The 14,084-nt window shown below is 46.8% G+C and overlaps 1 protein-coding gene across 2 annotated transcripts; it reads right to left on the minus strand.

The window, feature by feature from the left end:
* Window positions 1-1,254: 1,254 nt before the first annotated feature.
* Window positions 1,255-13,620, minus strand: CCDC28B (coiled-coil domain containing 28B). 2 transcript variants are annotated; one of them, XM_088672176.1, is made up of 7 exons: window positions 13,334-13,386; window positions 11,149-11,239; window positions 9,590-9,825; window positions 7,809-7,981; window positions 7,388-7,542; window positions 5,965-5,987; window positions 1,255-5,663 (listed from the first exon to the last, which is right to left on the minus strand). In XM_088672176.1, the coding sequence occupies exons 3-7, from the start codon at window positions 9,748-9,750 to the stop codon at window positions 5,609-5,611; spliced, it is 567 nt and encodes a 188-aa protein (XP_088528302.1). In that variant the 5' UTR covers window positions 9,751-9,825; window positions 11,149-11,239; window positions 13,334-13,386; the 3' UTR covers window positions 1,255-5,608. The 2 variants fall into 2 exon arrangements, with proteins under 2 accessions (XP_088528302.1, XP_034976617.1); XM_035120726.3 differs by lacking the exon at window positions 11,149-11,239 and having other exon boundaries at window positions 13,334-13,620.
* Between the last annotated feature and the right edge of the window lie 464 nt (window positions 13,621-14,084).

Here is a 14,084-nt window from a genome sequence, read left to right on the forward strand (position 1 = left end):
TTGCCATGGACACCGATCCTCCCTTGAACAACATTCATAATCCAGGTTCCTTCCTTTGACTTCAGAACCTATCCAGTTCTCAGGACAGCAACATGTGAAGCACTTGAGCATGTGCAGTGTTCCTCCCACCTAGGATTATAAGCAAGGCTTCCAGGCCATTCTCACTTATGTTGAGAAGTGATGCCACTGGTGGACACAGCTTGAGAACGTGTATTTTCGCACTATAGGCAATACATTTATTTTGCAAAGGAATTTGCAACCCTTCCTGTGCTTGCCTACCTAACACCTCTGCAAGGTAGTCCATTGTTAATTCCAATTTACAGATGGAAAAAAGAGGTTGAATGTGTTGCCTACCCACTGAAGCCACAGGATTTGCCCCAGGGCTGCTTATTTGTCAAAGCAAGTTCTGCAGACCCTGGCAGGACCAAGTACTGCAGTCACAAACAGCTGTGTTATAACTCCTGTGATGCAGAGCAGATTGTCTCTCGGAGAATATTCTGTGAATATTCACAGAACCTGGTGCTCCATAACCTTCTCCCTGCATCGGGCATTGCTGTCCAGCCAGGTAGGGAATGTGGCTGCCACCTCTGATGATCACGGATGGTTTGTATTCTGCAATTCAGTACAAGAACAGGAAAAAATGCAGATAGTGGCACAAGGGGCATAATCCAGATTCTCCAGAATCTTTTCGCAGGGGGGAAAGCTTAGCCATAAACCTTGCAAAGGATGTGGGCAAATCTGACCACAGCAGGCCCACTTGTTGCAAAGCATCTTGCTTGCACCCACAGAAAGCAGCATTGGGCCAGAAGTGATGGTTTGGTACCAGGCAGAGGACACTCCTCTGGAGAACTGGGTGCATAATCAGGGGTAATCCAAAGCTTTTTGTGGGATTGCTGGGAGCCTACTTTGTTTCATACACTACATATCTCAGCCTTTCCCAACATTATTGCCTTACTATCTGTTTATTTTCTTCCCCTGCCTTCTAAATTGGTGGGGGGGTAGGGCAATCATGATTAGGAATCTGGAGGGGGGGGGTCCAAGTATTTTGACTCTTTCGTCCCAATTAAACCCTACTGTCCACTTGGTTACAGGATATGATTTGGACTCCAGAAGTCTGGAAACCAAGTTGTGATACCATTTGCAGCTTAAAGCACATCAGCAGCGACTGGGTGCTGCTAAATTGCAGTGCTGCCAAGTTAGATGCCAAAATCAAAGGCACAAAATAAACTTACCTACCAAATATACACACAAACCTTTTGTCCTATAGAAAGTTTAATAACTATGAGCTGGTTTTATAAATCCCCTCCCACAATGAACATTTCATGTGTTAACAAGCATAACATTAAAAAATTATAAAACCACATCCATTTGTTCAGTAGACTACAATTTTCACAAAGGTTTACAAGAGCTTGGGAGGGAAAGAGAACACGAGGAAGCGAGCTAGTAATACAAATTAAATTTTGCATACTTTATCTGCTTCTTGTGATTTTAAGTGCAGCTTTTGGGGGGTACACACTATCCAGTCTTAGCCAGATGCTTTTGAATACAACTCCAGACGTAGCCAAAAACAACTGAAGGGCACCATGTTGGTGAAGGCCACACTAACCTCTGCCTTCAGCAGTCCTATGCATTAGCAAAGAATTCTTCCATGGGACTTCAACTCACTAATCCATATCTTTACACCATCAGACAGTTACTAAACAAACACTAACTGGGCCATGTGAGATCCTCTCCAAGCCTCAAGGGACGGGCAGTGCACTACAGGTCCAGCTATCCAAATGGCTCTGGCAGTGACTCCGGGTTCAAGGCTAAGGGTGATCAGGAGAAGGAGGCAGTTGGGAGCACTTGCAGCACCACCAGAACTGGAGTGTGTGTGTGTGTGTGTGTGGAACTGAGTGTCAGAAAAATTCCAAGAAATATGGTCCTCGAGATTCCTGCCCAGTACTCCTCAGTGCTAATTGCTCCTGCAGGAAGTGTACCACTTTGAAAGAATGTAATGAAAATGATGTATAGATGGTACTTAACACCAGAAAAATTAGCTAAAATGTATAGGATGAGTAGTAAAATATGCTGGAAATTTAAAGATAAAGATGGTGAATTTTTATGTGGTGGACATGCAAGAAAGTAAAAGGATTTTGGGAAATGATATATAATGAGTTGAAAAAGATGTTTAAGTATACCTTTCCCAAAAAGCCCGAAGCTTTTCTATTGGGACTAGTGGGAGAGAAAATAGCAAAGGGAGATCAGAGATTATTTATGTATGCTACAACCGCGGCGAGGACTTTATTAGCCCAAAAATGGAAATTACAAGATATACCAACGATTGAGGAGTGGCAGACAAAAACTATGGACTATGCAGAACTGGCAAAGTTGACCTGTGGGATCTGAAACCAGGGAGAGACAAAGTTCCAGGAGGAATGGAGCAAATTTATTGACTATATGGAGAAGAACTGTAGAAGTTTAAGGACACCAGCGGGACTGAAATAAATCCTACGAACTTAATCTATACATGTTTGTAAAAAGGAACTGTGAGATAAGAGTGAGAAATAAAGCTGAATGACAGGAGGGAGGCAGGGAAGTCACAGCTCGGCAGAGCGTAAGGAACTGAGAGGGGCAATCTAAGATGGAATATAATTGTTTTTGTTTTATTCTTTCTTGTTTATTTGGAAAAATCTAATAAAAATTATCTTTTAAAAAAAATTCTCCTGCAGGAAGGTGGAGGTGGCTCCCATGTGCATTAATCCACATGGAAAATCTGGATGTTGATCTGGAGTTAGCTAGGCCTGCAGAGCCAGCAGGCAGAGCAAACGCCAGCAGGCAGTAGAGCAGCTGGGCTAAAGCTCAATTCTGCCTCATTGCGCAGGCCGCTTGGAACTTTCTGCTGACCCTCAGGGACAGTCACAAGAAGCCCTGGCAACCTGATGAGGTCGTCACAGGAAACATTATCCCATCAGCATAAATAAGATACTTAAGAGCGCAATGAGAACAACAGCCACAGTGCCTCAGCAAATGTGGAATCGATAACATGATTGACAACGGAGTGTCAAAGTGACCTGAGCAAAGGTGTGCTGGAAAAGGAAGGGGCTCACAGATTATGGGCACCCAGAATCTACATCTTATATGGGCCTGCCAAGCAAGTAATGAAACTGATAGAAAAGGTAGAGAACACAATCTTTCTGGTATATAAAAGGTGGTCAGAGAATCTCTTTCTTTCTACCTGCCTGCTTGGGGTCTAATTCTTTTTTTACATCCTCTCACCCAGCTAAAGGCCACAGGATCCTAGCCCACAGCTATTGATGGTTAAGTATTTTATTCCAAAATGCTACATGTGCCATCAAACTTAGAAATTCTTTTTCACAACTAGATGGCTCCAAGTCAGGAGGCTAAATTTTCTGGAAACCTAGGTTTGCTCGGCACAACAAAGCCACTTAAAAAAAAAAAGAGCTTTCTGCAGTTAAGAAAGTGATGCACTAAAAATGCACTGAAAAGTGTGGGATAAACAACTGATTAAAAGGAAGGCATAACACCATCACTCAAGCAATGCAATCACAAGGAATGTCCATTGTCGTATAACATCCCTGAAAACAAATCAGAATGTTTGCTCAATAAAAACCAGACACCATATCACCTCCACATAAACATTGTGTAGGCAAATCATGCCCAATGTAGAGGCCATCTGGAGGCGATATCCATATTAAGTTCTAACAGTACTATACTGCAATATTACATTTCTTCAAATGCCACAGTTATCTATATGAATAATATACCTTAAATGAAGCAAATGAATAATATACCTTCATTTCATGTATAATCTTGAGTCTTTTATCACTCGTTATGCATTACTGTCTCACTAGGTTCTGATTGAGCAAATGTTCACCCTAATTAGATTCCCCAAGTTGTTAACACTGGGAAAGTTTTGCATCTCCATTTTGTTGCCTTGGAACAACCGCCAGAGCCCCTACATGTGATGTAGGGGTAACCTAGCATAGTCTTGGATTAGGCCTGTCTGGGGATTCCTAGGGCTGGGTTGTGGGGGCAGGAGCGGGGGCAAGAAATGAGGGATAAGCCCCAGGGAAGAGAAAGGAGGTACCCCAGGAATAGTATTTCTACACCTCTAGCACATCAGCTGTTTGTGTGCAGTTGCAAGGGGCAGCTACATCCTGAATAGAGAGAGTGCAGAAGTTCACCTGGCAGGAGCCAGGAAACTTCCCCTCCTCAAGTGACAGTGGTTCCCTGAACAGTTCCACAACCTGTCCTTCAAATCTGGTATCGGGGAACTGGGTCCTCCTTTTCGTGGCAGAAATGAAACACGCAGACCAAGGATTGGATGATACCAACGATGAGGATAATAAAAATAACAACACTTAACATTCATATAGCACCTTCACATGTACTCTCTCTAGCTGTAAAGCTTAGCAACAGCTCTGTAAGATATTATCATACTGTACTCCGTATTGCAGAAGGGGGTACTGAAGCCAAGAGAAAGTGACTAAGGACAACTAGTCAGTTTGTGGCAGAGGCAAGATTCAAACTGGACACTTCTTGATTCATAGTCAGTCTCTTAAGCCACTACACTACACCAGCTCTCTACAAATAGGCCTGGGGGATAAATTTGGGTCTGGATTGCATTTTAATGCAGAACTCCGCAAGTTGTGCTTATTAAAACAATGTGTAAATAAATATACAGCTATTCTTCAAAATTCGCACTCCTCTGAAGTCTAACAGAGTTCTCCAACCAAATAATGTTTTTAAAATGTGTATGTTAGGGGAAAGTGTGCATAAAATGCATACATTAATGAAAATAACATACAAAAATGCATTAGGGAAAATTGCTTGCAAAAATGTGGTTATGGAAAACAGTGTATAATTAGAATTCAACTGAAATTCTGATAAATTTGGCCTTCCCTGGGAAACCCCAGGAGCAGTTTCCTATTAAACAGTTGGCATTTAAAAAAAATGTTGATGGGGCACCAAACAAATAGTCATGAAAATGAGCATTCATGCTATGCTGAAAAAAAAAAACATATTAAAACTGGAGGCAGACAACTCTTGGCAGAAGCGGCAAGACTGATGGAATACATCACCATTCAATTTGCTGGCCTTCTGCCTGTCAAACTGTGTGTGTACACACATGGCATGTGTGCAAACTGGTCTGGAGCTGTAGGGGGGGGGGACAGCAGATCCTGGTTTTAAGGACTGTCTGCAGGCAGCGAAGCCCTAGAGCCTGCATCTCTCTGTGTTGGCACAGGACATTTTGCTCTGCATGGCCCAAGAGGGCTCCCCCAGCATCCCTTGCCACATCACCCAGGGCCCTGCAGTGGAGCTCTCTGCCCTCTGTTGGGCGTGGGGCACAGGAGTCTCCGCTGGGGGCTGGCTTCCAGGCTGCATCTGCAGGGTGTCCCCAGGGCACTGACACCCAGGAGTCGTATCCTTTTCCACCAGGCTTCATCTAACTTATCCTTTCCGTGTACAGTCCAGAAGTAGTTCTGCACGAGGGTCTTCTTTGCTCAGCTCCGCAGCTTCTTCTTTGCTTCCTTTGTTTTTCTTTTTGAGGCTTCTTAATGAAAAGTCAAGAGAAAAACCAGGCAGCCTCCTCCTCCTCCTTGTTCTAGACTGTGGACGCATCCTCCAAGTCAGGGTTTTCTGCCAGGTGGAGCTTTTGTCTGAGGTGTCTTATTAAGGAAAAATGGAAAGCAGTTCTTCTCTACAGACATACCTTTTCACTCTGATGCTGCTTCTCTTAGGGAGAGAGAGGAGGAGGGAGCCAGGGGGGAATATCCTATTTAAAAAGGAGTAGCTGGACTATTCAACCTTGCCTATCTGCCCCAGATGGATGGACTACTTCCTCTCTACAAAATGCACCCCACCCAGTGTCCCACCCTTCGCCCCCACCATCGCCTCTGCCCCCAGTCTGTCTGGGAAATGGCTTGAGCATTTGCACACTGGGCACCATAAGGAGGATACATGGAGTTGCTGAGTTCTTCCAGCTGCAAAAACAAAAGAGAGTCAGCCACTGAAAAGCAAGAGGTGTCCTTTCTGCACTGAAGCAGCTGACATTCAAAATCAGCCTCCCCAAACCTGGTGCTCTCCAGCTGTTTCGGACTACAACTCCCATCAGCCACAGAGAGCACCTGACCGGTGGGAGCTGCAGTCCGTAACTGCGGCAGGCGAGCATGCGGGGAAAGGCAGCGGAACATCACCACCACACTCTGTACTACAGTAACTCGGGAATGTGGTGCTGAAAAAATGTAAGACTCCATGGGCAGAAACTCCACATTCTGCAGTAGAAATAAACTGGGGCCACACTAAGCAAGGTGAGGGAGCTCTGTGATAGGATGATCCCCCTCTTTAGATTTTGGAAAATAGCAGCTTCTGGGAGAAGGCAGTGATAAGCATCAGGGGTGCAGGCACTGAGTGAGTGTGTATGGTGGTGTTTTTAACACATACACAGGCAAAACCCTATTTTTCAGATAAAAGATGCCCCTGAAACAGGTATTTGTTAAGGGAGAAGCCAGAGGGATCTCCCACTGCCACCTCTGTGGCTGCCATTTACCAAAATTTAAAGAGAGGGGCTATCCAATATCTCCTATTCCCTTATTTTGCCTGCAGGTACTTGCTTCTTAACTTGCTTCTTAAAATGCAGAAGAGAGTCCCATAGATATTGCACCAAATTGGAAAAAGCTCTATTGCAAGGTTTTGGAACTGGATCTGGCCAGGAGGCTGGAGGGATCCTTATCTCCCCCACAGGCTTAGCTTGATAGACGGGCAGGCCAGTCAAGCACCCGACATCACAACGATCGTCTGCATGGACAAAAACTGGGTCCCTGACATCGTTGTGATGTCGGGTGCTTGACTGGCCTGCCCGTCTACTGGAGGAGCACAGAGCAAGGCCTCCCCCAGCAGGCAGATGAGTGTAATTTTGCTAGGAAGTAAAAGATTGTTACCTATCACCTGCAAATGCACCCTACACACAGACTGAGTAGTTGGGAGGTCATGGATGCTCATAAACTTCCCAACTTCTCAGGGGCATAGGCAATTATATATGTTTCCATAACAACAAAGGCATAGGCACCCAAGCATGTCTTGTGCTGGACGACATTTGTGACTTGGGCTACATACACACTACCTATACCTTGTAAAGCACATCCCCCCCCCACCTCAAAGAATTCTAGGCACTATGGTTTACCCATCACAGTCTAACAATTCCCAGTAACCTTTAAGTACATTGCCCATAATTCTTTGAGGGAAAGTGTGTGCTTTGGATGTGTTTCAAAGGCATAGTGTGTATGCAGCCTGAGCTCTTCAGTTCCGGGCTGAGCAAGGAGGTCGGAGAGGGCAAGAGTCTCCCAGCCATAAAAGGGATTCCAGGATCCCTCACAGCACTCACATTTGTCAGCAGCTGATCCAGGTTCCTGTCGGCCACCGTCTTCTTCTGGTCCTCGGCAAGTTCCTCCACGTAGACATCCAGGCTGAAATGCAGGCGAGCCAACTTCTCCTGCATCTCTCGAACGTGTTCCAGCTGCTCAAAGGAACATTCCTTCCCTGCGTTAGTCGAGATAAAGAACACCAGCGTTATTCCACAGAGCTTCTAGGAGATGCCACCCCCATTTCCCCTGCAGGGAGGACCAGTTAGCTGAGAAAGTTTAATTCAGCTAACTGCACTTGCTAAGCAAAGATTCAAATTCAGGCCTTGCCGTCCCCTGTCTAACCCCCTGCATATTGCAACACACCATCCAGAAATGGATATTTCTGAGATGGTTTTCTCTCTGGGAACTCAAGGACTGAGAAATGGCCCCCAAAGCGCTTACCAAAAGCCTGCAGCTTTCCCGAATGGAAGTCGTTCAGGAGGTTCAGGAGGCCCCCCTCCATCTCATACACATCCGAGACGTCGGTCAGGAACGAGTGCTGCAGAGGGGTCCCCACAGCTGCTGTGGCAGCACTGCCTCCGGGCTGGGGAGCTCGGGGCTTCTCCTTGTTTGCTCTGCGTCAGACAACAGCAATAAGAAAAGGTGACGGGCAGGGAGGGACCGAGCAGGAAGTCCGTCTTCCTTTCTCAGAGCACAAAGGAAGCCAGAGACAGCCTCCAAGTTTGTCCTCAGCATCATTTCCACTTTCCTTGCCAAGGAGTCAGGGGCTCTGCCAACGCAATGGCCAGTTGGGCATGCAGGGGTGGAAACACGCCAAAATCTCTCCTAGGAAGGCAGCCTCACCTCCTCCTATGGAAGTTGTGGGGGAGAGCTGAGGAGAGAGGAGGGGGAGACCTCCACGCCAAAATATTAACAGGGAGGCACTGGGGTGATTTTTTTCCAGGGTGGAACAGAAAGTTGGACAGCTAACTGGAAAGGAGCAGAGCATTTTTCCTGTATGCGGAATTCTTCTCAGCAGCTGACCTCCCCCTAAATGCTGCTAGAAATTGTGCTATATCATCACCCCAGCTACTGGACATTGATCTGCTTACCCACAACTTTAAAGCAAAAGTTCTCAGTCCAGAACATTCAGCTCAGAAGACATATTCCTTCCAACTCCCTCCCACCTCCCACACACCAGGCTACAAGACCTGGACTAGGAAGTCAAATCCTTTTGCTTTGTTTACTGGATAAAGAAATGCCATTGACCACCCAGGTACCCATCTGGCTTGCTCTAGCAAAGGTCTCCTTTCATTTCAGTGAGGCCTGCTCCGGAGGACATTGCTCACAGCACTCAATCATGTCCATCTTCCCTCCTACCACCCTTAAGGGCAGCCCCAAACTGGAAGCCTGGGTCCCCTTTGCCTTGGGTTTTAATCTGGGGAGAGGTGTCATTTCAAAGGGAAAAGAGGGGGGCTCTCTCTAAGGGGCACGGACCTTAGGTAAGCTGTCGCCAACCTGGCTGGAGCTGGTGGGAGTTGTAGTCCCAAGCATCTGAAGGCTACCTTAAGGCACTGTGGGGTGGAGCAAGGACCGCTTGTGGCTTTAGCAAGGCATAACCAAGACACTGTAATTCTTCATACATTGACTTGCTGTTTTTGACTGTGCCCTGTTTGCTACTGCAAGGAGATGCTGAGATAATTTTGTTCAAAAGCAGGGTTGCCAAGTTTTTCATTTCCAATAATGTTTCCAGGGGTTAAGTGCCTCTAATCATGTGCCGAGTGCCCTCCTTTTGTGAAGGCAGCTAGCTTTTTTTTTTTTAAAAAAAAAAAGCAGACCTATTAATTTTATCTTACTTTTAAAAAGTATACCCTGCTCTCGCCCTACCAATAAGTCAATCAAAGCAGCTTAGAAATGTAAAAAAGCAACAATGATGCAACCATTTAAATACAAATCATCAAACTCAAAGCAGTAGCAAAAAGCAAGAAAAGGGGAAAGCAAGTTGTTTTTTTAAAAAATAAATCAGCATAAGGTTAAAGTGTCCTTAAGCATGCATGGAGTGTCCAATTTCAAACAGTTCTATTTAAAGGTAGGAACACAACATAAGCATTAAACACCTCCTCCCCAGTTTCAAATCTTTCTGCTTGGCAGCGGCTAGATGAATGAAATTCTAGCCAGCTGGGCTCTGGGTTCAAATCCCTCCCAAAGGAAACCATGCAACTCTGCCCCAAGCTTTGGCTGACCTCTTGAACTTGGCTCTTTGCTTTGGCGAAGGGAGATGAGGCATCGCCAGGGAGAAAGAGGTGCTCTTGCTAGACGGGACTGGCAGCTTGCGGAGAGCACTGGCTGGAACTGGTTGAGCTAGGTGAGCTTTGGGACTTTTCTTCTTCTTCTTCTCCTCCATCCCGGAAGCAGCAGGTCTCTCTTAGTCACACACTGGAAACCACTCAGGGGAACCGAGAATGAACCTAAAGATAAGCTAGAAAGAGAAAGAGATAGCAACAGCCTATTGGTGGCTTTCAGCCATGAACATAACTAGATGGACCCTCCTGTGCTCCAAGGCAGTCTATCTCTGAACATCAGGTGCTGGGGCAAACAACATGGCAGTGGCCAGTCCTGCCATGCTCTGCAGGGGGCTTCCATAGGAACACAGGAAGCTGCCTTATACCGAGTCAATTCCTTGGTCTATCCAGCTCAGTACTGCCTGCACTGACTGGCAGCAGCTCTCCAGGGTTTCCGGGAGGGGTCTCTCCCAGCCCTACCTGGAGATGCCATAGGGGAACTGAACCTGGGACTGTCTGCAGGCAAAGCTGATGCTCTGCCACTGAGCTATGACTCTTGCACCTTCCAGAGGAATCTGGCTGGCCTTCAGTGAAAATAAAAGGCTGGAACAGACATTCTTTATTATTATTATTTTTAAAAACCCATTTCTTCATCAGAAAATTGCAGGGTGTACAAAACTTTTAATAAAACTCTTCACACAGCTTGCAAATATTTTTTTTATAACCCCAACAGTAAACAAGACAGTAAGAGACAAATAAATATGTCTTCCTATATACATAGATATGTAAGGATGTCATTGCACAGCCCCCACTGAAGGATTCATCACAATCCTGGATTTGCAGGAAGTTGTGGTGGGGTAGGGGAGGAAAAGAGAAGGCAGGTTGTCCCATCTCCAACCCTTTGAATCAGAGGTGGGGAACTGGATCTAGCAAACAACAGCAAAGGTTTGAATAAAGAACCTTCCATATAGTGAAATCTTTGAGAGCTCCTCATCCTCTCTCTCACACACAAGAGTCAGGTGAGGAACAGAAGGAGAAGTTTGAGTACAGCGAGAAGGGAAAAACACTGAAGGGGGGAAACCGCATAAGTGGGGCTGGAAGAACACAGTAGGGAAACAGTAGTTTTAAACAGCAGTGCAGGTCTGAATAAAGCAGGGGCGGAATGAAGTAGAGCAGGGGATGGTTATTTTAAACAGTGTCAGAGGTTTGAGTCAAGGTGACATTAAGAGGGGGGAAGTGGCATATTAGAAAAAGGTTTGAATACAAGAAGAAGGGAGGTGGGAAGGCTCTGTTGTGTTAGCTGCTATGATGCACCCATTTCTGCTACTTCTCCTTGTTAAAACAGCTTTGTTTTTTAAAAATAACAACCCCCTCATCTCTGCTGCACTCAAGCCTCTGTCATCATTAAAACTACGTTTTTTTGCCTCAATGTCTCCAACCCCGCTTTACTCAGATTTCTGCTGTTGTTTGAGTACAGTGAGAACTGTGTAAGTACAATGTGAGAACACTTTCTGACTTACTATTTTCAGGTAGGATTCAGTCACTGGCAAATCCAGGCTGCACAGGTTGTTTTTTAAAAAAAATGCTTGGGCACAACAATTTTGCTTCCCCCTACAGAAAAGATTGTTTTGGTGATAAAAAAAGTGATGGGGAAAATGCACGGGAAAGTGTTGGGAAAACATTTGCTCGATGCAAGATTGTACAACCTTCCCACAAACAAATCAAGGTGACTGCTCAGTAAGTTTGGATGCAGCCTACTGTAAGTCTCTACTGCTCTCCCCTTCAAAAGTACATCATGCATGGGTTGCATTACCCCTTGAGTTTCTCATTACTTGGAGACAATATGATGAGAAAATGAGGTGCTGGGTGTTTTTGGTTCAGTGGAGATACCTAGGTACCCTTCTTAGAGCCATATAATTGTAGAGTTGGAAGGGACCCAAGGGTCATCTAGTCCAACCCCTTGCAATGCAGGAATCTCAATTAAAGTATCCATGACAGAACACCATCCAATCTCTGCTTTAAAACCACCAAGGAAGGAGAGTCCACAGCCTCCCGAAGGAGGCTGTTCGACTGTCAAACAGCTCTTACCATCACAAAGTTCTTCCTGATGTTTAGTCAGAAACTCCTTTCTTGTAACTTGAATACATTGCTTTGGGTCCTATCCTCTGGACAAGGAGAAAACAAGCTCGCTCCATCTTCCATGTGACAGCCCTTCAGATATTTGAAGATGGCTATCATATATTCTCTCAGTCTCCTTTTATCCAGGCTAAACCTACCCAGATTCCTCAACCATTCCTTCTAAGACTTGGTTTCTAGACCCCTGATCATCTTGGCTGCCCTCCTCCACACACATTCCAAGCTTGTCAATATCCTCCTTAAAATTGTGGTGCCCAGAACTGGACACAGTATCCCAGGTGTGGTCTGACCAAGGCAGAATAAAGTGGTATTATTACTTCCCTTGACCTGGACACTATACTTCTGTTGATGCAGCCTAGAATAATACTAGCCTTCTTCACCGCACTACCAGAAGATACAACCCAGAAAATGGCATCGCTGATCAGTGTTGGCGCTAGGGAGAGACAGCTTCAGTCCCCAGCCAGCCACAAAGCTCACCAGGTGGTGTTGGGAAGATGTCTTGCTTGCTTAAGCTAACTTAGCTCTCAGGGTTTGTTTTGAGAATAAAATGAGAATGCATGGGCATAGCCAGGAGAGGCAGGGGGCAGCTTCCCCCCCATCAATCAAAATCAATAAGAATCAATACAAATCTGAGGTTGTCCAGTCCTCCTCACAAAAGCCTGCCCCCCCCCAACAAAAATCCTGGCTGCGTCCATGTGAGGGTGGGGTATGTATTTTACACCCCTTAGCTCTGTGTAAGAAAATAAGGTAGAATTTAAATTGATTCATAAATAAATGTGTTAATATTCCAGAAGGGACATTTTGAGGAGGGGTGGTAATCCTCCCTCCGCCCAGTTCTCCAAAGCTAACTGCTCCCCGGTGTTGCAGCCCCTGCTCTGTTACGGCACATGGTCCCATCAGGGACACCTCTTGGTTTAGGGCCAATTATCAGAGAGGTGGGTCGGTGGGGTGAGTGATGGGTGCAAGGGCTCCTTCTCTAACGGGAGCATTTAGCGCTGGGGCCGGCAGTAGCTGCTGGGGGTTGTCAGCTGCTTGGGTGAGGACTGGTTCTCCCGCTATGAGAAATGCCCTGTGCATCTCATTTAGGTAGCAACACTTTAGAAAGAGTAAGTCACCTCACACCCCGCCCTCCCGCATATACAAACACTGAAGTGCTAATCTGAACCCTCCCCTGCTCATCGACCTTCTCTTATTTGCGCCCTTGCATCACAGAAGGAGCTCACATAAATAGATCGATAAACAAGACCGTGAAGAGGAGGAGGCGATGATGCAGCGCCTTAACAAACAGCCCTGCCTGGCTTCTAAGAAGAGGTTGCTGCCTTAGAAACGGGGTCCGGGGCGAAAGGAGGAAAGGTCTTGCTCTCCGCCGGCAATCTTAAAAGGCCGGTTAATTTCCCACCCACCGCCATCTGCCAGCAACAAAAGATGCCACAGCCAACGTTCCGATTTGGAACGCTGATTCCTCGCTCCGCGTTCCAAATCGGAACGTTCTCCTCGCCGAGGTTCCACGCGCCCCCTCCCCCCACTTCGTACCGCATGGAGTGGAGGACGCGCTGCGGAGACACTGACCTCTGCTGCGGAGAAGGGCCATGGGGGACGCTCCCGCGGCGGCTGTTCTTGCTGCTGCGCGCCCGAGAAGCGCCGAGCGCGTGCGCGCGCACCCTCTCGGAGAGGCGGTGGCCAGGCAGGGGCTTGTGGAAACGGCGGCCCGATGCTCAGGGTCCGCTCCGCCTGGGGTCGGCTGCAGCTGGTATCCCAAGGCTCGGGCGGAGGGAGGCTTGGCGCCGGCCAGAATGACATGCCTTTTCACTGGATCCGACGCTGCCACCGCCTTCGTGGACAGCAGCCGCTGCTCCATCGCTCAGATCCGGGCCCTTGGAAAACTAGCTTGCTCCCCACCCGTGTTCCGAGCTAGCCCATTGCAAACGCCCGAATTCTTAAACCCGTTTTGGAGGATAGGCTTCAGTAGCCCAAGAGCACGTAGACGGGAAAAGGTCTCTGGGCATGGACAGAAGGCATCGGATTCCACCTAGGTAGGCCTTCCTCTGCCCATCTTCCCCCTCCTGACCCCACAGCGTCCATTCAGCCCAAGTAGTACATTAGACTTCTTCCCTCCCTTCACGCCCAGGATAGCTTGACCTGGTACATTTATCCAGGGTAGAAGCAGGACCTTTATAAAGAAAGAAAAGGAGAGGTGGAGCCCCCATCCTTTGAAAAATGTAAATTAGAAGTTTAGCTGCTTGCCCCAAGCAGAAGCTTTTAAGCCTGACATATGATGGCCTGCAGAACCTCCCCAGTGGGGGTGGATCTGCGTTTGGTC

Source organism: Zootoca vivipara, chromosome 6 (assembly GCF_965207765.1).
Source record: "Zootoca vivipara chromosome 6, rZooViv2.hap1.1, whole genome shotgun sequence".
Taxonomy (NCBI): Eukaryota; Metazoa; Chordata; class Lepidosauria; order Squamata; family Lacertidae; genus Zootoca; species Zootoca vivipara.